The following is a 21,673-nucleotide window of genomic DNA, read 5'->3' as shown; positions in this document are numbered from 1 at the left end:
AGCATCGAATGACACAGAATAAAATAACTATCAAAGATCAAACCAATTCCACAAACAGGCGCCCAGAAATATTTGAATAAAATTGTTTTGTTTAAAAATGATGATACAGTAGAATGGGCAGTGCATGAGAAAAATCAATAGGTAGGTGGGCATCAAAACAGAACATTGGACAACATAGATGGGGATATGTATCTCAATGCAATTACTCGTACGCATGCATGTTTGCTGCAATGTTTAATGATGAGGGTTTGTGTCCGATAACTTTACATTTTTTTGTATTCAAACCTCCTATACATGGGGTATTTTTATGCATCTATTCAAAAAAAAAAAACATAAAAGATTTCAAATAGAATCAAAGTCACAAATAACTACAATTTTCAATCGAAGAAAAAATCAGTTTGTTTTAAATTTATCGATTCGTTTTTCTTTATGTCCTAGTTTTTGTGATATTTTTAAACATTCTAAAAATATTCTTTATTTTTATTTTTAAAACTATGCTACAATCATGAATAGATTTTTCGCATAAGACAGCTATGGAATGTCTGAAGGCACTTATATGACTTTCAAATGGTTCAGAGATTTAAAAGTTAGCTGGTCAAAATACTACACTTGAAGAATAATCTCATGCAACGGACTTGTTTGGTTAAAAAAGCAATAGATAGCGAAACACAGCACTAAAAAAAACATCTTGAAATCATTTTAGCACCACGTAAAAGAGACATATCCATTACCGATAGTTTGAAGTATCATGGAAAAAATCAAATAAAGTGTAAATTTATTTTTACAGACTTTGGCAATTTACGATTTAGTAAATTGTTAAATCCATGTTTAAAAATTTATTAAGCTAAAACGGTGATTAAGCTAATTTTAAACGACCTTTTAACATATAACTATCTCTTAACCCATCCTCTCCCACTGTCCTTTTTAGAGTACAGCAAAATGCAGTTACTTTATGTGCATATAAAAGTAGGCTATGAAATAAAAATTATCTGCTTTTTCGGCTTTATTGAGTATTTTTGAATTTTTCCAAATATTTGTTTTTTTATCGAAGTAGGCGTGTGTTGCATTATCCTTTTGCTCAATACATTTTAAAATATGCTTAGTTTCGCTTCCATCAAAAAAGTTTGTTTCTTCAAAAAAATTCAATCAACGAGATAACTTGATTGTTTCTGCAGAATTTATTAAAAATAAACATAAAGATCAGTTAAAAATTAGTCCTCACATAGTTTTGTATAAACATACGGAGGTAAGCAAAGCTTAAGTTAGATGTCCTTTAAAGAGGACAGTGCGTTCATGCATACACTTTTCTATTAAGTATCCAAAATGGATTTTAGGTCTATTTCTACAAAAATATTTTATGGAAAACGTTTCCACAATCTCGATTCCGCCCTGGAAGAAATTGATATTAATACGAAGATAGTCAACGCTGATATCCGTCATGATTCCTCCACCGGTGGACTATGTTACGGATGAAGAGGATATCGATGAAGATAACTTAAAGACAATAGATTTACCACAAGATGTTCCAGGTGAGGTTAAGATTTTTGTGGAATCTTATTTAGCCCAAGACGACGGTGAATTTGACAGCGAAGATGCTATTCCATTGTCTGAGCTTAGAAAGTCAATTGCTCCACCGCTATGTACAAAGTCAATTACGTCAACAGATGGAATAAATTCAACAACAAGTTATTTGGCTAGAATCCAAAGCTGCGCTTCTGATTTGGTTGGCCTCAACGAAGTTCAAGTCTTTGAAAAACTGTTTGATGTCGAGGTAAGGCAACTTATCGTAAATCAAACAATGTTGTATGCAGGCCAAAAAAATAAACACAGCTTTTCGTTCAATGATGAAGACTTATAATTTTTTATTGGAATCCTTCTATTTTCGGGCTATCACTCTGAAGCAAGAGAATTCATGTACTGGAAACAAGCAGCTGATACACATGTACCTATTATTGCAAACAGTATGGCCAGGAACAGATTTCAAGAAATAAAACGATTCATTCATTTTGCTGATAATAATACCCTTGACATGAACGATAAAATGGCAAAACTCCGTCCGCTCAGTAAACTTTTGTGCCAAAAGTTTCAAAAGTGGGGATATATGCATGAGCATTTATCTACAGACGAATCAATGGTGAAGTATTTCGGTCGACATTCTTCTAAGCAATTTATAAGAGAAAAGCCTGTAAGATTTGGTTTCAAAAATTGGATGCTTTGCAGCAAACATGGCTACATGTATTCGATACATATTGCGGAGCTAAAAACGTAAGGCATTCATTGAAAGCCCTACCATTAGGGTCTAGAGTGGTTCTCGACCTTCTAAGGAATGTTGACTGTCCAAGTGACCATGTTAAAAGAAACAAAATTTAGAACAACCGGAACAGCTCGGGATAATCGGTTAAAAAAATGTCCTCTTCCTTCTAATAAAGAATTTCAAAAGCAGAAAAGGGGAACTTTTGACCACCAATTTGATAAGAGAAATGAATTGCTTTTTGTCAAATGAAAGGACAATAGTACCGATAGCCACGAACTACGACCAGATCTAGTCTCTTGAAAATGTTAAACGGTGGAGCAAGGATGAGCAGAAGAAAGTCAATATTCCTCAGCCAATTCTATTCAAAAACTACAACACGAACATGGGTGGTGCATGACCAGTTCATCAACATTTACTCCATTGAAATAAGAGGCAAAAAGTGGTGGTGGAACCTATTCACAGCCATGATCTCGTCTACTACGTCCAATGCCTGGAGGCTCTACAATCTACCAAACAGCTACAAAGGCGATCTACTAGAATTCACGAGATCAATAACACTACATTACCTCCGGTTTCATACTTTGAATCAAGGACAACCTAGACTCACAGTCAAGCGAAGCATTGTGGAGAGCCAAGGGTACCACTTTATCAAAAAACTTTCAAATCAACTAAGATGTCGCCAATGTTCTTTAAAATCGAAATGGTGCTGTGAAATGTGTAATGTAACACTATGTATTGGAAAAGTGTTTTAAAAATGTTCATGTTAATGAAAATTAATATGGTATTCATGACCCCATTGTACTAGAAAAAGGACACCTTCATAACTGTTAAATACAATTTTGTTTTTATATTCTTTTTTGAATATATCTTAACTTTCAACTTAATAAACATAAAATACTATAAAAACAAATATTTTTTATTTAAAATACCTTTGGGTGTTAATGGGTTAATAGTTAACCACGGAGTGGCTACTTTAATTTTAACAATTTGCTTAATCCATTTGACATCTGTACAATCAATCTCATAAGAGCAATTGATGAAATGGTCCAGTCTACAGTCCAATAAATAGCTACGTTTAAGCATGTTTAAATTCAAGAACTGTCACTGTTAAGACATGTTGCCCTTTTTTTTAATAACAGGGATATAGCAAATTATTAGTTGGCAAAAGGAAAAGAAAGGTTTAAAATTTTGGATTCACTAGTAAATTGCTAAATATTTAGCAAATTGCTAACTGTAGGGTTTTTTAATTGGTGCGGGTAGGTTTTAGAGCCCCGTGGCAGCCATTTTGTTTGGTGACATCTGTCAAATCTTGTTGTTTACTATTCAATCAAATCATCAATGCAAGTTACACGATTGGACAGCACGTTTAAATGATAAAACTTTATTAAAAAAAAGTAGTGTTCGTTAACGCAAACGTTGCCCGCATTGCGCCCATTTTACGGAAGACGTGGTGGCCCTTCACAATCGACTTTTTAACGTTTGGTGGACAAATTTAAGATGTAAACAATCAGCCAAACACCCGTACGTTAAAGGAACGCAAGATCGGCCGAAAACATCGCCGCGGTTCGTGAAAGTGTACAGCAGAACCCGATGCAGTGTATTCCTCGCCGTGCATATGCACAAGGACTCGGACTTGGACTTGGGCCGATTTTGTACACCCGTACAAAATCGAACTGACCCCAGGAGCTCAAAGTTCCTGACCATAAAAAATGTTGTTTTTTTGCTGACTGGGCTTCGAATCGTTTGGAAGAGGACACCAATTTTGGCCTAAGAATCATCTTTATTGACGAGGTGCAATTTTTGGATAAACGGTTGTGTTAACAAGCAAAATTGCCGTATATTGGTGACACCAACCAACGCGAGGTATATCAGGTAATAATGCATCCTCAAAAAGTTACCGTTTGGTTTGGATTTTGGGCCGGCGCACAGTGCGTCGATCGTATAGGGAAAGTCGATCAAATCGTATTTTCCGTAGTTAAGTTGATTTTAAGTAGCAAAATTCTTTTAAATGCAATAATTAATGAGTTTCGACAAAATTCGTGTCATTTTTACGCCCCTGCGACGCACACTTCTGAATATCGATTAAACCTGAAGATCGATTTGAACAATTTGATTGAAAGTTAAGGATTTAATTTTGTAACAAAATACAAAATAAATATTTCAAAAATGTGTGTTATAATGATTTAAGAATCCGAGTCAGATTGTTCAATATGTTCCAAACTAGAAGTAAAAGACGGCGATACGCTTCTGTACGCTATGTGCAACAAGTATTCGAAACATTTTATCCATGAATGAAGAGTGGATAAACCAAATCGGAAGTTTTCTTCAATTACTGGTTTTTCATGCACTTGCACCAAATTCATTTCCTTAGGAGTTGCTCCACGAAGAAAACATTTTGATACACAATTGGTGTTTGATAAAATGTTACATATGCTCCCATCAACCATTTTAAATATCAACTTCAATGAAATGCTTGAACTATAGCCGTTTTTGGTTATGTGAGTGAGTTGTTCTATAAAAAGGAAAAAAAATATCATAAACAAATTTACCGATCTGAGATTTCATTTTGGTTTCTACATTTCTTACAAGTTCTGGGCATTCCTTAATGAACATGAACTTAACCGGACGGCAAAACATGGTAGAAGAACATCGAAGATTTTTTCATAATTCAACACAGGTACTTTCTTCAACAAATTTTAAAGGTCATAATGCTATCAAAAAAAAAGGTACTCATCTTTGTCGGAAAAAACTTGTGTACATGTGAGAATGGCATGCGTGTCACCCTTTAATTTAGAAATATCGGCAATACTTTCAACAGTTTTTTCGAGAACTTCTTGAAGGTCAACAGAGGCAGTGGTTTCCGAAACTTCTCTTTTTTTCGGTAGCATTTGCTTTTTGAAATTTCTCAACTTTTATAAACTAGAAAACAAATCCTTATGAAAATCATTAACTACAGATCTTAATATATTATATTTTTTTCGGAAAGATCAAGATCTAAGTATAGTTCTAACGTGGTAATGTTTTTTCCATCTTACAAGAATCGAATTCAATACCAGAGGAATGTTCGGAAACTTCCACAGCGAATCTCATCTCATGAATGAGAGACTAAAAGATTCGCAATTCTTCTTTTCGTCTTTATTGACGCATTTAAAAATGGAGTTTGGGGTCTGCCCCGACTTGTTTGTGGCTGACAGGAAGTGTAAAATTATTATTAAGCCAAGTCTCGTGTCGCTTCTTGAAAAGAGTATGATTCCTTGAACATAGCTTCTATTTCCGTTCCAAGTTTCCAACAAAGTTTACAATTTTGGACCTTAAATTATTTTTTATTGTAACGGGACAATTATTTACCCTTAAGTTAGTCAAAATTGAAGTTAAAATATTTTTAATTCTCGATTTTTTGTCGAAAGAAATACATTTTTCATACATTTGTTGATTTTTAATGGTTGGACTTCATAAAATTGAATTTGTTGTTAGCAAACATTTCTTTAAATCAAATGTTTTTTAATTACTTTCCTAAAACCACAAATTACTTCAAAGATTAAATTTAACTAGTCAAACGTGTTCTAAACGATTCCATTATTTATATTAATTGCAAAAAAAAATGTAATCAATAACTTTTATTTCACCAGATGAACCAATAAACTAAATCGCTAATCTTTCTATAAAAAATGCAAACAACAAAAACATTTTGAATAATAGAGTTAATCAACATGCGCTAGATCTGCATCAGTGTTTAGATGAAAAAAATTGAATTTTTTTATTTTTTTTTATTTTTGTCCACTGGCCAAACGCACTGTGCGGCGGCGTAATTGGTCCGTACTTTTTTGAAAACGACGTTAGTCTGGTTGTCACCGTCAACAGCGAGCGCTACATAACGATGATAATTAATTTCTTATGGCCAAAATTGAACCATATTGAAATAGACGATATGTGGTTCCAGCAGGACGGGGCGCGGCGCTACGTGCCACACAGCAACCGTCACGACTCTAAGCGCCTAACAACAGGTTATTTAAAATGTTTATGCTAACGAAAAATCTGCATTAAGATTTTGACACTCTAGTTAGTTGCAGAACAGTTTTCGTATCCTGCAGGGCGCTAAATCACTTTAACGCACAATCTTCATAGAAAGTGCAATTTCAAAAAACAGACGTAACCGGGAAGCGAATTTATTTAGTAAAAATATACTACATTAACTAGGGCGCCTTTAGGGCATAAAGGAGGGTCTAAATGCTACTTAAAGTGTTGAAACGAGAACTAATTTATTTGGAACGAACTAAAAAAGACGTTTGTTTGTTGCATTCAACCAGGCTCGTAAAATCAATGTTCAAAATTTGGAGTGTGGTAAAATTATATGTAAGGGTTAATTCGGTTTGGACACAGTCGATAATTTTTGTTATGAATGTAATGAATTGAAAAATCATTTGTGTTGACATACGTGTAGATTTTGCCTATAAAAATAGGCCTGAATTTCAATTTATTTATTAGCAAACTAATACAAAAAACAAAAACAAAGGAAAATTGTTACAAGAAATGGCAAAAACTGTGCATCGGAAACCTCCCACAATCCATTACATAATTTCACAATTTAAAAACAGGATTAAAAATGTGAACAGAAGTGTAAGAGACAGAAGCTAGAGACGTATGATGAGATCAGGAGCGAGGAAATCAGAAATAACACTATCAGAAGAAGAAGCATCACCATCACCAGTAATTACCGAAATGGCCATGCAACCGTGTATAAAAACCAATACATAAGTGAAAAAATAGAAATGCAATTAGTTAATCAGTACTTTATTTTGTTCACGGAAGGATGCAAATTTAATTTTAAAGGTTCTGATGGAAGAATGTATGTATTGCTTAAAAGAGATGAACATTTTTCTCATTAGAATACTCGAGGAACTGTGAAGCAAAGCATGGCGGTGGGTAGGACATGGTATGAGGATGTGTTGCAAGATCTGGTGTTTGGAACTAACATTTTGTAGAAGGTGAAATAATCAATTGGTTAACATCAATATTTTGAAACAACAATTTTAGTGTGATCGGAATATAAGACACTTCATCGACTACGAAACCACGCACTTTGTACAAAAAGGTCGTGGTTATTGTAAACTGCCCTAAGATGCTTAAAACACCGACAAAATAACCAGGCCTAAATGCAATCAAGCATATATGGAATTAACTGGGACGTAGAGTTGCTCAAAAGAACTTTAGAAACTTTGAGGACCTTAAAACGGGCCTTCAATGCAAAACATACATAAGTCCTGAAGTATGCTAAAAACTTGTATCTTCAAAACCTCGACGCCTTGAGGAAGCCATTAACTGAATAGGTACTCAACTAAGTACTGCCTGATTATGTGCGAGGTGTTAAATTATATATTTAATTGCTTTTGTTTTAATAGTAAACTGCTGTTTAATGGCTTAAATTGTAGTTTTGACTTCTTCAAAATTAAAACGTGTTTAAATGTGATGTAAAATGGTTATAAAGTTTTCCACTTATCATTTATTTTATGTGTCGGGTTAGTCTTTGTAGCCATGGTATGTTTTTTAGTGGTGTTCTTAAATACTGGACCTGGACTGAAACCCATTTTTTTAACTGCAAGATTAAAGAGTGTGGACATAAGTGTCCTTACAAAAAGAATTTAAAGAGAATTGTCAGTGAAATGTGGTCTTTTATATAGCTTCGATCAAGTAGACTATAAAATCTAGAAAATCAATCTTACTTTTAAAAGTCACCTATTACGAGACATAAATAAACTATTTACCATTTAAATTAAGTTTTTAATTGGCCGTCAAAACTTAACTCTTTCTCTTTATTAAAAAAAAACACAATTTCTAATTAAAAAAATTAATTAAAAATAACTCACTTTGTAAACACTTCACGCTATCATTTAATATCAAGTCGAAAAGCCTCATACTCAAATGTGAATTATTCGCAACAAATCGACTGTTAAAAAATATCTTATTAGACTTGAACCGTCAATAATGCGCTTGATTACATAAGTATGTTGTTTTATTTTCCTCCAGCAAAAAAAAAATATGATTTTCTAGTTGTCATATAAAAAATAGTGAAGCATAACGAAAAATGTGATTATCAGCCAACCAACCAAAACCACAAACTCTTTTGCTAATGGTAAATTCAATTTCCCCCTGTTCCGTATAACATAATTAATTTCTACCGGTTGCATACACGTACCCAACATCAACTTCACAACAACAACAACAAAAAACACCAAAATATCCTTGCTCAGTTGCTGCCGCTAGCACCCAGGATACTTTTAATTCGTGGAAGAGGCTAAAGTTTGAAAAACGTGTAGAGTGGGAGTTCATGCTAACCACCGTAGTTATTGCTTCCAGTGTATTGCGTTTTGCGTCAGCAACAGTTCGTTCGTTGCTATTGGTTACTTTTCTCATGTGAAAAAATAAAATACAATTATTTCAAGAATTAGTACACTTAAACGCATGTACTGTACTTTTAATATATGTACATATATTATGTGTTGGCCAAAGTAATTTCAAATTTTATATTGTCTCATAATTAAAAAAAAAATATTTTAAAGTACATAGCATAAAAAGACATCGGTTTCGGCTTAATGCTCAGAATAGAACTGTTAATGTAATAAAAAAAAGTTCATGGACCAAGCAACTTAAATTTTTGAATTTGTAGAGTTCAGTAAAGCAGCAAAAATTTATTTATAGTAAACAAATAAAATAACGAGGATTTACACTGTCAAAAAATCGCTCTGTTGATTGTATTAAGCTTACATAAAATATAATCTGCGATGACGGTTAATAGGTAATTTGTAAAAAAAAGTCCTTATCCAATTATGTGTGTCATATATGTATACCAAAAACAAGCTCGTTTTCATTTTCATTCATTACAACTGCAAAGAAGAGGGCAAGTTATGTTTGTAGGAAAATGTTTTTATTTACTCATTTAACGACTGCGAACTATTTGTTTTATTTGCAGCTTTTAACATATACAAACATAAATCAAATATAGTTTTATTTTATTGCTTTTTGTTAAAGGAATTAAATGTAAAAAACATATGAGGGATATGAAAAAAATTACGCAAGCACTTTTAGGCCATATGAATCCTAATGCTTTTTTTTAAGCTCAATGAAACCAGTTTGAGCCTCTTACGAAACGCGAAACACTGATTATGTTAATATGATTGAAATCGGTTAGATCGTTATAGAAGAATTCTCTAGGTATGTCTTGGGTTTTTGAGCTAGAGCAGGGCATGTACAGAGGAGGTAGAGAACTGTTTCCTCTTCTTCCTCATCCATACAGCTTCTGAAAGACATTTGAGAATACTCCTAGCCTCGTGGCGTGATTTTCTATTTTGACAGTTCCTGGTTATCGACAAATTATCAACCTTATATGCGATCTGCTTTGAATAAGCAAGAATCTTGAGCGCCAGGCCAGATGTTTTTTGTGACCTTCCACGTGGTGACGTTATTCCACCTGATGTTTGCCTTTTTCATAGCGTCTTGCATTACCAGTAGTTTGAATGTAGCGATTGGTACGCCAGCATTAGACAAAATTGGTAAATTAGGCTGTACTGTACCATTTCTGGCGAGTTCAGCTGCCTTACAATTTAATGGAGTTTCTCTATGGACCGGCACCCAGCATAGGTTATTCTAAAACTGTTGTATCTCCATTTAAAATGATAGGCAGTTATGGAGTGTAATGGAATTTAATGAGCTTATCATATTTTGTCGTTGCAGTTCCACATCCGAAGAAGAGGGGTGTGAATCTGAAAACGAATATGAAAAGCTAAGAGTAGTATCGTCAGCGAAACAATGTATTGGATTAGATGTTGCAGACAGGAGATCATTAATAAAAATGAGAAAGAGTGTTGGAGATAGAACAGAGCCCTGGGGCACACCAGCATTTATTTTGTGGTTTTCAGACTTGAATCCATCCAATACAACTTGTATTAAACGATTCGAAAGGTAATTACTAATCCAATGAAGGAGTGATTTATCCAAACCAAAAGCACGCATTTTCGATAAGAAAGCCTGATGCCAAACCCTATCGAATGCTTTTGAAATATCTAGTGCAATAATATTTCTTTCTTCAAAACTATGTAAAGATTTGTTCCACTGTTCGGTGAGATGAACCATGAGATCACCAGTTGCTACGAAAACCATACTGTCGGTCAATAAGAAGCTTCCGTTCTTCAAGATATTTCTTGAGCTGATAATTAATCAGCGTTTCCATGACCTTGGAAAGAAGGGACGTAAGTGCAATAGGTCGATAATTAGACGGTGAGGAAGATTCGCCTTTTTTGGGAATAGGCTGGACAAATGCGGTTTTCCATCCGCTCGGAACGAGACCTGAGGAGTAGGACAGATGAAAAAGCATACGCAGTGGTTTTGCCAGCGATGAAGAACACCTCTTCAGAACAATAGCGGGGATACCATCCGGACCGGCAGATTTGTGTATGTTAAGATCTTTTAGGACTCTCGCTACAGTACGAGTGCGAAAAAAGATTTGCCCCATAGAATCATTAACTCGCTCAAGTACAGGCGGAGTCATAACACTCAATGGCAGAGTTGAATTGGCGGCGAACTGGCTAGCAAAGAGATTTGCTTTCTCTAAAGAGCTAACAAATGGAGTGTCATTCACAACGAGCGTAGGGACCGAGGAAGAGTAAGAATTCCTCATATTTTTTACAAATGACCAAAAATTTGTACTGCCTTTGGGACATTGCAGTATTTTTTGCCGTAATTGTTGGTCATGTAAAAATTTGGTCCGTCGAATATGGGCGTTGCAGGCCTTCCTGGCTTGCTTGAACTTATTCCGGTTTTCTTCAGTTGGATTGGCTTTAAAACAACGGAAACTTACCTTCTTAACCCTAATAACCTCTTTACAGCTCGCATCGAACCATGCGTTTTCCTAAGGTCTGATGCTTTTAACCCTATTCGGGATAAAAGTTCTCATTCCCAGGAGAATCAAACTTGTGATCATATCAGCGCTGGCGTCAACGTCACTATCGAGGAAGCATAGTGACCAGTTGAAGATCCTGAAGTAATTATTGAGACCGTCCCAGTTGGCTTTCTCGTATTGCCAAACGGTTCTCTTAGGAGCTCTTTCTTTAACTGGAGAGTTTTTACACGAGAAATTTGCCGATATGACACAATGGTCAGATGTGCCTAGAGGAGATAGAACACTAATAGTGTACTTACCAGGGTCAGAGGTAAGAAACAAGTCAAGAGTGTTTTCTGCTCGACCTACCACGTCCGATATTCGAGTGGGCTCGTTGACCAGCTGAGTTAGGTAGTTTAACTCAGCGAAGATCTCAGCAAACACTCCTTTTTGTGTTGACTGGCACGAATGTTGAAGCCATGAAGAATTGTGTACATTGAAATCGCCCGTAAAAACGATTTCAGTGCGAGGATAGGACGAAACAATTCTTTGGATGGAATCAGACAAAGCATCAAATTCACGAGAAGTTGATACTCTGTCTAGATTTGGGCTTCCATAAGGGAAGCAATAGTGTCACCAACACCTTCATTTAAACATATTAAAATCACTAATTTTGCCACTCCCATTTTCATATTCAGTCGAAAAGCCAAGATTGGTAACAGATGTTTTCCTATTTGGACTTTAAATTTCATTTTTCTAGATATGCGTCATCTTGGATTCCCCAAGTCTTAGTGTGAGTCTCAACAATCAATTTATAGATGATAAATATCAAAGTTTAACATAAAAAAAAATACAAACAACACCGTGATATTGGGCTCCATTCCCAGACTAATCTAGTGTACACAAATGTTGTTGCAAGAGACTGAAATACATTTTCTTTAAGCTTTGAATTGTAGTTTTTTTTATATTTTTAGATAACACAAATTCGATGATAATAAATAAATAAACAGTCCGTAGAGAACCAGGGCCTAGTGACTTACACCTCTCAACCATTCCTGTGTGCGAGTAATAGCAGGGATGGAGAGGACCTACAGTTTATATGCCGAATCCGAACGTATAATTTAAGAAAGCACTTTTTCATGACAAGAATTACTCTTGTAAATTCCTTGCCAGAGGCAGTACCCGTGAATAAAACTTTAGGTGGCACAGGCAGGGATGGAACCCAAGACCTCTCGCATGACAGCTGAACGCACTAATTATCATGCCACGAGTACTATACAAATTCGATGATACTCTTCGTTAATCAAAAACTCTCTTTTGTCGAAAAATCATTTCCAATATTAATTGAAATTTTTGGTTTCATTGCTTTTTGGTCACTATTATCAAGTTCTTCTTTTTATTTACACCATTGGTCCAGTGTGGCTTCAGACCAGGAAAGTCCACTATCCACCAAATATTCACACTATGGCAGATCTAGGAAAAAACCCAGGAGCTTCAATTCAATACCCACCATCTCTTTATCAATTTTAAAGCCGCGTATGACAGCATCTATAGGGAAGAGCCCTACCGAGCAATCTCTAGTTTTGGCATCCCTGTCAAACTTATCCGTTTGTGCAGAATGACGATGGAGAATGCACGCTGCTCTATCAAGGTCGGAAAAGATATTACCGATGCATTTGATGTCAAAAAAGGTTTTAGACAAGGCGATGCACTGTCATGTGACTTCTTCAACATCGTTCTGGAAATAAATGTGTAAAACTCAACCGTCAACACTAGACGCACAATCTTCCAAAGGTCCATCCAATTACTGGGATACGCATAAGATCAAAGCGTGATGTCAGTGGAGCGTTTTTGAGCATTGCGACGGAAGCGAAGAAGATGGGTTTAGTGGTCAATGAGAGACACTGAACGACGACAACAAAACGTCACCATGAACAGCTATAACTTTGAGGTAGTTAAGGACTTTGTCTAGCAAGGCACCGCTATTAATACAGACAACGGCACCAGCGCTGAAATCAAACGAAGAATAAATAAATTGGGTGGCGCGACAGTCCGTTGAGAACCAAGGCCTAGTGACTTACAACTCTCAACCATTCCTGTGTGCGAGTAATGTTGTCAGGAATGGAGGGGACCTACAGTTTATATGCCGACTCCGAACGGCTAATTTTGAGAAAGCACTTTTTCATGACAATAGTTACTCTTGGAGAATTTGTCAATTCCTCGCAAGAGGCAGTACCCGTGAAAAGACTTTAGATGGCATAGGCAGGGATCGAACCCAAGACCTCTAGCATGACAGTCCAACGCACTAACCATCATGCCACGGGTACCACCAAACGAAGAATAACTCTTGCAAATCGCTGCTTCTTTGGACTTAGAAGGCAATTGAGAAGTAAAGTCCTCTCATCCCGGTTCTAATTTATGGCGCTGAGGCCTGGACCCTGTCAAAGAAAGATGACAGCGTCTTAGGATGCTTCGATAGAAAAATTCTTCGGCTGATTTTTGGTCCCGTACGCATAGATGGAGAATGGAGCAGAAGATATAACGACGAACTGTATGGGCTGTACAGCGACACTGACCTAGTTAGCAGAATTAAAGTCCAACGGCTTAGATGGCTAGGTCATGTAGAACGGATGGACATCAACGCTCCAGCCCGGAAGGTCTTCGAATCCAATCCCGAGGGACGGCGCAGTAGAGGAAGACCGCGACTCAGGTGGCGCACCCAGGTGGGAGAGGACCTCAATCAACTTCGCGTGCGAAACTGGAGCCAGCTAGCTAGGGACCGAGCTGGCTGGAGACGCATGTTGGTTGTGGCCCAGGTCCGCCCCGGACTGTAGCGCCACCTTAAGTAAGTAAGTAAGTGTTCAAATCCAACAAATGATCTTAGCAAAATGTTCGACCTATTGATAATTTATTAATATTTCATTTCCAAAGGTTTTATAGTTTTTCCAAATCTTTATAGTATACAAAATAAACCCGTTTTGATAAACGGTCTTTACATAAACAAAATTAGTTGTCCTAAACTCAAAAGCTGAAGTAGCTATTGTATTTTGTATATATAAGAAAATAATAAATAGAAATTTTAATATAAAATATATGCTTAAGATCGTACTTACGTGATATATTGTTGAGCAAGTCCCAGCACACTTAATTGTAAATCATTAGTTCCTAATACCGTTCTCATTTTAGTAACTACATCTCTAACTGCAGGAAATGGATGCATTATTGATTTTTTCTTCTTTTTTAATGCTTCTAATTGTCGTGCTGCAAGCAAATCAGCTCCTAAAGGTTTATACAGTGCCATTCTAGATGTTGATTCGAAGCCCAATTGTGATGACAAATCAATATTCAATAAGGGAGATGGTGTTATAGATCCTGATGATAAAGATGCTGTTGACGTTGACGAATACGTCGGTGTTATTGAGCCTTTTGAGCCTTTTTGTGTCGAAGGATTTTTACTTGAAGCTGTTGATCTTGATGATAGTGATGATGATGATGGAAGAGGCGCAGCCTCCTCATCACTATCACTGATGCTTATAACTTCTTCCATTTTTCAGCGTTTTTAGTTAACTCCCAATACTTTTTGCCGTCTTCATATGAATACTAGGAAGAAAAGAAAAAAAAGAATCAAAAACAGTGTAAACGACAAGTGAACTTTAAAAACTTGATGACAAATGTGCTTGATTCTTAAAAAGACTCAAAGGTATTCTGTTTAAACAACAGATATATTGAACCTTACCAAACCAGCTTAACTTTTTGTGTCAAAGTTAAGAAAATAGATAACAAAACAAAGAAGAAGAATTTTCAATTATGGACCATGAAGGTTTATTCGCAACGACTGGAACGTGTTTGTTAAATCTTATTAGTTTTTTGTAAAAAAGTTTTTTGTTGATAACAAACGTGTATCGACTCATGTATAAATGTATGCCCAAAAATCTGTGTTTCTGAAAACCATTTGGATTTTTTAAACAATTTATTAAGAAGATCATCAAATCGGCACCCAATATCTATTCATCGATTTCAAAGCCGCATATGACAGCATCTACAAGGACGAGCTGTATAGAGTGAGCCATGTCTAGTTTTGGCATCCCTGCTAAACTCGTCCGTTTTGTTAAAGGAAACAACTTAGCAGAACTTTTGAATGTCAAAAAAGGCTTTATACAAGGTGATGCGCTGCCATCCGATTTCTTTAAAATCGTCGTAGGCTACACAATGAGCACGGAAAATTACACCAGCGCTGAGATAAAATGAAGAATTACTCTTGCTGACCGTTGTTTCTTTTTGCTTACTTTCTTAAACCATTAGTAAAGCCCTCTTTCGAGCTACTAAAGTGTCGCTATATAAGACCCTCATCATCTTTGTCTTGCTTTACAATTCAGAAGCATGTACTATGGTAAAAGCGGATGAAAGCACCATAGGTCGTTTCGAGAGAAAAATAGTTCGCGTGATCTACGGGCCCGTATACAATAAAGGTGAGTGAAGAAGAAGATGTAACGACGACGTGCTATACAGCGACGAAGGCTTAGCTAGAAGGATAAAAGTCCTACCACTGATATAGCTGGTTCACGAAGAGCGCATGGAAACCAATGTTCCGGCCCGGAAAGTCTTCAAATCCACGCCCACAGGATAGCGCAGTAGAGGAAGGCCACGAGTCAGGTGGCGCACACAAGTGGAAAGCTTACTCACCCAACTTGGAGTGCACAACTGAACATATCTAGCTAGGGACCGAGCTAGATGTAGAAGTTTGTTGGGTGAGGACCTAGTTCACACAGAACTGTATGACCACCTTAAGTAAGTAATAAAGTATTAAAAATTATATTTCTTTCAATAAAAACATGATATGACAAAAACATGAATTCTTGTATTCTTGAATGTTCTACAAGATAAGAATGAAGACTTCAAAAAAAATGTAAAAAAAAATCCATTCTATAATTAAAAGAATTTTTTTTATTCAATTTGCTTCCACTTTTACAATTTGTGTAAGTGTTACGGCACATAATCGGGGATATTAATTTTTTTTCCTCTACAATAAAACAAAAACATATTTAATTTTAATTAGTTTTCTGTCTAAACGAATACATTCCCTTCTCTTAGTTCCCAATTCCACTTAACAATAATGTAAAACGCACTTAAGGCCCGTTTGCTTATACGCCTCATAAATATTAAATTGCACGTACAGTTATGGTCCAATAATTGAGCCAAAAACAAAGAACAATTTTTTTATCGGTATGTTAATTTTTTAAGTGAAAAGAAAAATAATATTTTATTCAAATGGGAAAAGAACGAACTCAAAGCTTGCTGAGTATAGGTTTAACAAAGCGAATATGGACTGTCACATGTAGAAACATCGGCACAAGTCATAAGAATGTGATTCAAGAATAAGAACCTGAATAAACAATTTACTAGGCAACTCAAGACATCCATTGTTATTAAAAAGATCAACTACTATAAATTAATAACACTGGTCAACAAGGTAATATAAGTTGGAATCAAATTAACTTTTTCTAAAACTTTTCCGGAAAATATCAAAAGTATGAGGCAGTCAGTTGTGCGTTCTCCCCGGCGTTCGGCTCGCAAACACGCAGCTGCTATGGGAATTTCTGACACCACAGTTCGACGAATTCTCCATAAAGACCTTCAATTTCATCCCTTTTAATTGGCTGTTGTGCAAGAATTATTATTTATTTATTTAACTCTAACAAGTACATTTGACTTTCATAGAATATCTTATAAGCTAAACTTAAATCTAATTAATTATATATTATTTACAAGTAGAGTCTTACATTCATTTCGACTTAAATGGAAATCTAATAAATTTTCAAATTGATTGAAACAGGAAGCAGCATTGAATATAGGATTATTCAAACCGTAATTAGTATTGTGTCTTGGGATATAAAAGAAGTCATTTACTCTAGGTCGTAGGAAACGCGCAGGAGCATAGATATTAAATAAAGACAGCAACTTAGGGCTATCAATGTGGTTACACAGAATGTCCCTGGCAAACATTACAAAATAATAATCTCGTTTGTTTTGGAGTGGCTTTAATTGAATTAATTGGCATCTTATATTATAGCTAGGCATATCAGAATGCAAGTAAGTTCTACGCAAAGCAAATTTTGTAAATCTTTTTTGAATACGTTCCAGCCGTAATGATCCTTTGTTGTAGTAGGGTGACCATATTGTACAGCAATATTCAAGATTAGATCGAACTAAGGATACGAACAGAGTCTTTAACGTGTAAGGGTCGCTAAATTCCTTAGAATTTCTAAATATAAAACCAAGTATAGCATTCGATTTTGAGATCAAAAAGTCCATATGCAAGGCGAAACTCAACTGAGAGTTAAAAATAACCCCCAAATCCTTTTGCACCGTAACGCGATTAAGATCACTCTGAGAGATGTTATATGCAAATAAAATTGGATTTATAGCTCGAGTAAATGACATCACCGAACATTTACGAATATTTAAATACCAGCAATTTATATCATACCAATTTGTAAGCCTGTCAATATCAAGTTGAAGTTGAGTACAATCAGACACAGTTTTAATTTGTCTAAAAATCTTAAAATCATCCGCAAAAAGTAATCCACTTGAATTTAAAATAAAATTTGGCAAATCATTGATAAATAAAAGAAACAAAAGAGGACCTAGATGGCTTCCTTGTGGAACACCCGAATGATTGAAAATCGTTTTCGAAAAATGCGAACCTAATTTCACATATTGCTTACGGTTTTTTAAGTAACTTATTACCCAACTCAGTAAAGTAGCATGGAAACCCAAGCCCAAAAGAAATTGGTAAAAATTGCCAAATTTGTTACCGTAGACCTACCACTTACAAACCCATGTTGATCTTCGGATATAAGAGACCGAGTGACAGAATAGAGTTTTCGCTTGACTATAGCTTCGAAGACTTTAGGGACCAATTGTAGTTTCGCAATTGGCCTATAATTTTCAATATTTTGCTTAGAACCAGACTTATGAATTGGGGTGACAAATGAGTACTTCCAGCAATCCAAAAATACACCTGTAGACAGCGAAAGATTAAAGATTATATGAAACGGGATTACTAGATTATATCTACAATTTTTAACAAAAATAGCTGGAATGTTGTCAGGCGGAAGAGTAGGAGAGCCATCAAGAGATGATAGTTCAGATAAAATATCATTTTTAGAGACATAAATATTTCCCAAATTTACAGACGAGACATCACGAATTGGTTCAAAAGCAAACATATCATTTAAATCAGATGATCCCGATAAACTTAATTCCCAATCAATCAAGGATAAATAATAATTAATATAGTTATAATCTGCTTTCAAAAAATCATAAATACAATCATATTGTTTAGAATCTTCAGAATAACAATTTAAAAAAGAAATATCAAAAGAGATGAGCAACGCTTTATGATGAATACTATTATTTGACAATAAAAAAGTAGCTTCAGTTAAAGTTAAAATTAAGTCTTCATATCGCACCTCCGGTGCAATATCGACGCAATTGCAATTTTTTCTGAAATTGAGTTAAGAACGCCATAATGTCCCAAATGTCAAGTTTTATCTGTGGTAAAATTTACGTGATTGTATCTTTGCTAGTGCCCAAAAGAGGCCACTTTTTTGTTTGACACAAAAGTTTAAACTATAAAATTTTTCGGAGCAACAAAGTCGTAATGTACCTTGCGCTCCACAATAGTTCAAACCCTTCACAAGCTCAAAAAAGAAACAGGTGAAAGATATAAAAGGTAAGAATATGAACTCTAACTCACTGAATAGTCAGCTATTTTTAGGACTCTTGAAGTCGATTCTGTAGGCCTATTTTAGGGCGATATAGTATTTTTAATCAGCAAGCAAACTTTAACCGTGATTCCTGAACATTTAAGAAAATTGCATTTACGTCATTATTGCACCGGAGGTGCGATATGTATATACTAAGTCTAAAATACGGCCAATACTATTACGGATTCCATTGAACTGAACAAAACTCATAGTCAGCATAGAATCAATCGTTTCTACTTCAAAATCAGTTAAGGCATTACACGGAATCAAACATTTATCATCATTAGAGTAAATCCATTTGACGTTACTTAAATTAAAGTCACCCAACACTAATATAAAAGAATTTAAATCTAAACTGTCAGCAATAAGGCGGTATATATGACAAGATATAATATATCTTAACAGTTCCTCCATCTCTAGAACGACTATAATCGACGCATACACAAATTTGTTCAATCAAACCTGAAGAATCATCAAGATCCACCCAAATACTCCTGAATGAAGATTTAATTGCCAGCAGAACTCCACCCCCCCTTGATAAACCCGTGGTAATTGAACAGCGACCTTTTCTATAGACGACATAGCTGGCGTCAAACAGTTCAGTATTGCTTATACTATCACACAGCCAAGTTTCAGTCAGAGCAATTACAGCATACGAATTATCCGTCACTGCATTATAGAACTCTATTGTTTTTGTCCGAAGACCTCCAGAATTTTGATAGTAAATAGAAGCATTATCAGCAACATCAACAAAATCACCATCAATAACAACAACAGCATTGGCAGCAGCTTCATAAATATAATCATCAGCAGCAACACCATTGGCAACATCATCAGCAACAACAATCTGCTTAAATTCATCAGCGGCAACGTCAAAAGCACTAACCTCGTACAACAACATTTTCACCAGCAGCAACAACCTGGGGGGTCATTCCGTAAAACGATAATCGGTAGACAATATCGTTTCGACGATAGTCTCACTTCACGTAAGACGATAATCGTCAAAGTGATATCGTCAAAACGATAGCGTTTGCACGATAGCTAAGTAGGTATCGTCTGCTATTAATTTCCATTGACAACTAAGCAAATTGAAGCAAAAAAGTTTCGGTGTAGTTTAGTTTTGTTACAAAATGAAAATAAAAACTCAAACAAATACAATGAATTCGGTTACACATTTTTTTATATACAAAACATTAGTAATATCTCTTAATTGTTGTTAAATAAATAAAACAATTGTAGTTCTGGATTTGCAAAAGAAGACTTTATAATGATATTATAAACAATAAATTTTCCAGACGGTTGTCGTTCTACATTCATAATGTATATATGTACATACCTACATTCAATATTAAAATTTGTTGTAACTATTGAAACTTCGACAGGCAACGATTTTTGTATCGCTCTTGCATAAAGCACGAATCCAAATTAGTTTTGGAAACATTAAATATTTTTGAAGCCAAGTTATGTTCCCTGTGCATAAAATGAAGTCTTCACTTCCTTCCCTTGGACCAAATTGGGTTTATTACTGCAGCTGATTAACAAAAATATAAGAAATGGAACAAATATTTTCATATTATTGTTTTATCTTCGGCGGCAACAAATGAAAACACAAAAAGTGACAATAACAACAAACATCACAAAATCGAAAGCTCTCAGCATGCTTATCTTAAGGGCAAATCTACGGACACTGCCCTCCATGAGGTAGTGCGTACTGTAGAACAAACAATCCATTATACAGAATTTACCTTGCCATCTTCCTAGACATAGAAGGTGCTTTTAACAACGTCCTTACAGAAACCATAGAAGAATCGCTGGTTAAGTTCGGTGTAGAAGACTTCATTCGAGAATGGATTATTTCTATGCTCAGTGGTAGGAATATTCGAGCCACTCTAGGCAATACAATCGCAACAAAACACGTGAGTAGGGGAACACCCCAGGGTGGTGTCCTTTCGCCTCTTCGATGGCTTCTGGTCATGGATACAATTCTCGTTAAATTAGAGAGATGTGGAGTGAAGGCGGTAGCCCATGCGGATGATTTGGTGCTACTGGTGTCAGGAAAGTACACCTCTGTGATTAGTGAAATCCGGAGTCAGCTTTGAAGAAAGTTAGCAGCTGGGCCACGAGTTGTTAACTAGGAGTTAACCAAAGTAAAACTGAACTGTTGCTCTTTACCACCAAAACTAAAGTACCGCCCTTCACGCTACCTCGACTCAAAGGTCAAATCGTAACAATGTCTTCCAGTGCAAAACATTTGGGAGTTATACTACCCTAGACTAAACTGAAAACTAAATATTGAAGTACGGGTTAAGAAGGCCTGTGTTGCCTTCTACGCCTGCAGCAAAACTTTCGGCAAAAAGTGGGGACTTCAGTCGAAGATGATTTTATGGACGTACACAGCCGTAGTACGCCCTATCTTAACATATGGTTCGATTGTGTGGTGGCCTGCTCTTAGCAAAGCCTATAATATAGATAAGCTAAAGAAGGTTCAGAGAACAGCTTGCGTGGGCACCACATAGGCCATGCGTACTTGCCCAACGGACGCCTTAAACGTTATTTTGGATCTTCTACCAATCGACCTTTTTATTAAATACATAGCTGGTTGTCAAAACCTTATGGTCACAGCAACACAACGAAATTGATTCCCTCAGATATTATCTCGGTAGACACTGACTACTGCACTCCTACTTTGAGCCTTAGTAAGGGTTTTAAGGTTATTTTCCCATCCAGAGAAGATTGGGAGGATGACATCGTGTCGATAGGTTTCGACACAACCATCTT

General features: G+C 35.8%; 1 protein-coding gene across 4 annotated transcripts in view; it reads right to left on the bottom strand.

The window, feature by feature from the left end:
* The window catches only part of LOC129940535 (mucin-2), a 97,807-nt gene that overhangs the window by 72,996 nt on the left and 3,138 nt on the right, over positions 1 to 21,673 (bottom strand). For all 4 annotated transcript variants that reach the window (XM_056048909.1, XM_056048910.1, XM_056048912.1 and 1 more), the window contains exon 2: positions 14,240 to 14,726. In XM_056048909.1, coding sequence (XP_055904884.1) covers positions 14,240 to 14,673 — 434 coding nt within the window. In that variant the 5' untranslated portion in view covers positions 14,674 to 14,726. The remainder of the gene's footprint in view (positions 1 to 14,239; positions 14,727 to 21,673) is intronic.

This window comes from Eupeodes corollae, chromosome 1 (assembly GCF_945859685.1).
Source record: "Eupeodes corollae chromosome 1, idEupCoro1.1, whole genome shotgun sequence".
Taxonomy (NCBI): Eukaryota; Metazoa; Arthropoda; class Insecta; order Diptera; family Syrphidae; genus Eupeodes; species Eupeodes corollae.
Note: the sequence above shows the minus strand (reverse complement) of the source record. Positions and strands in the feature narration are given on the sequence as shown.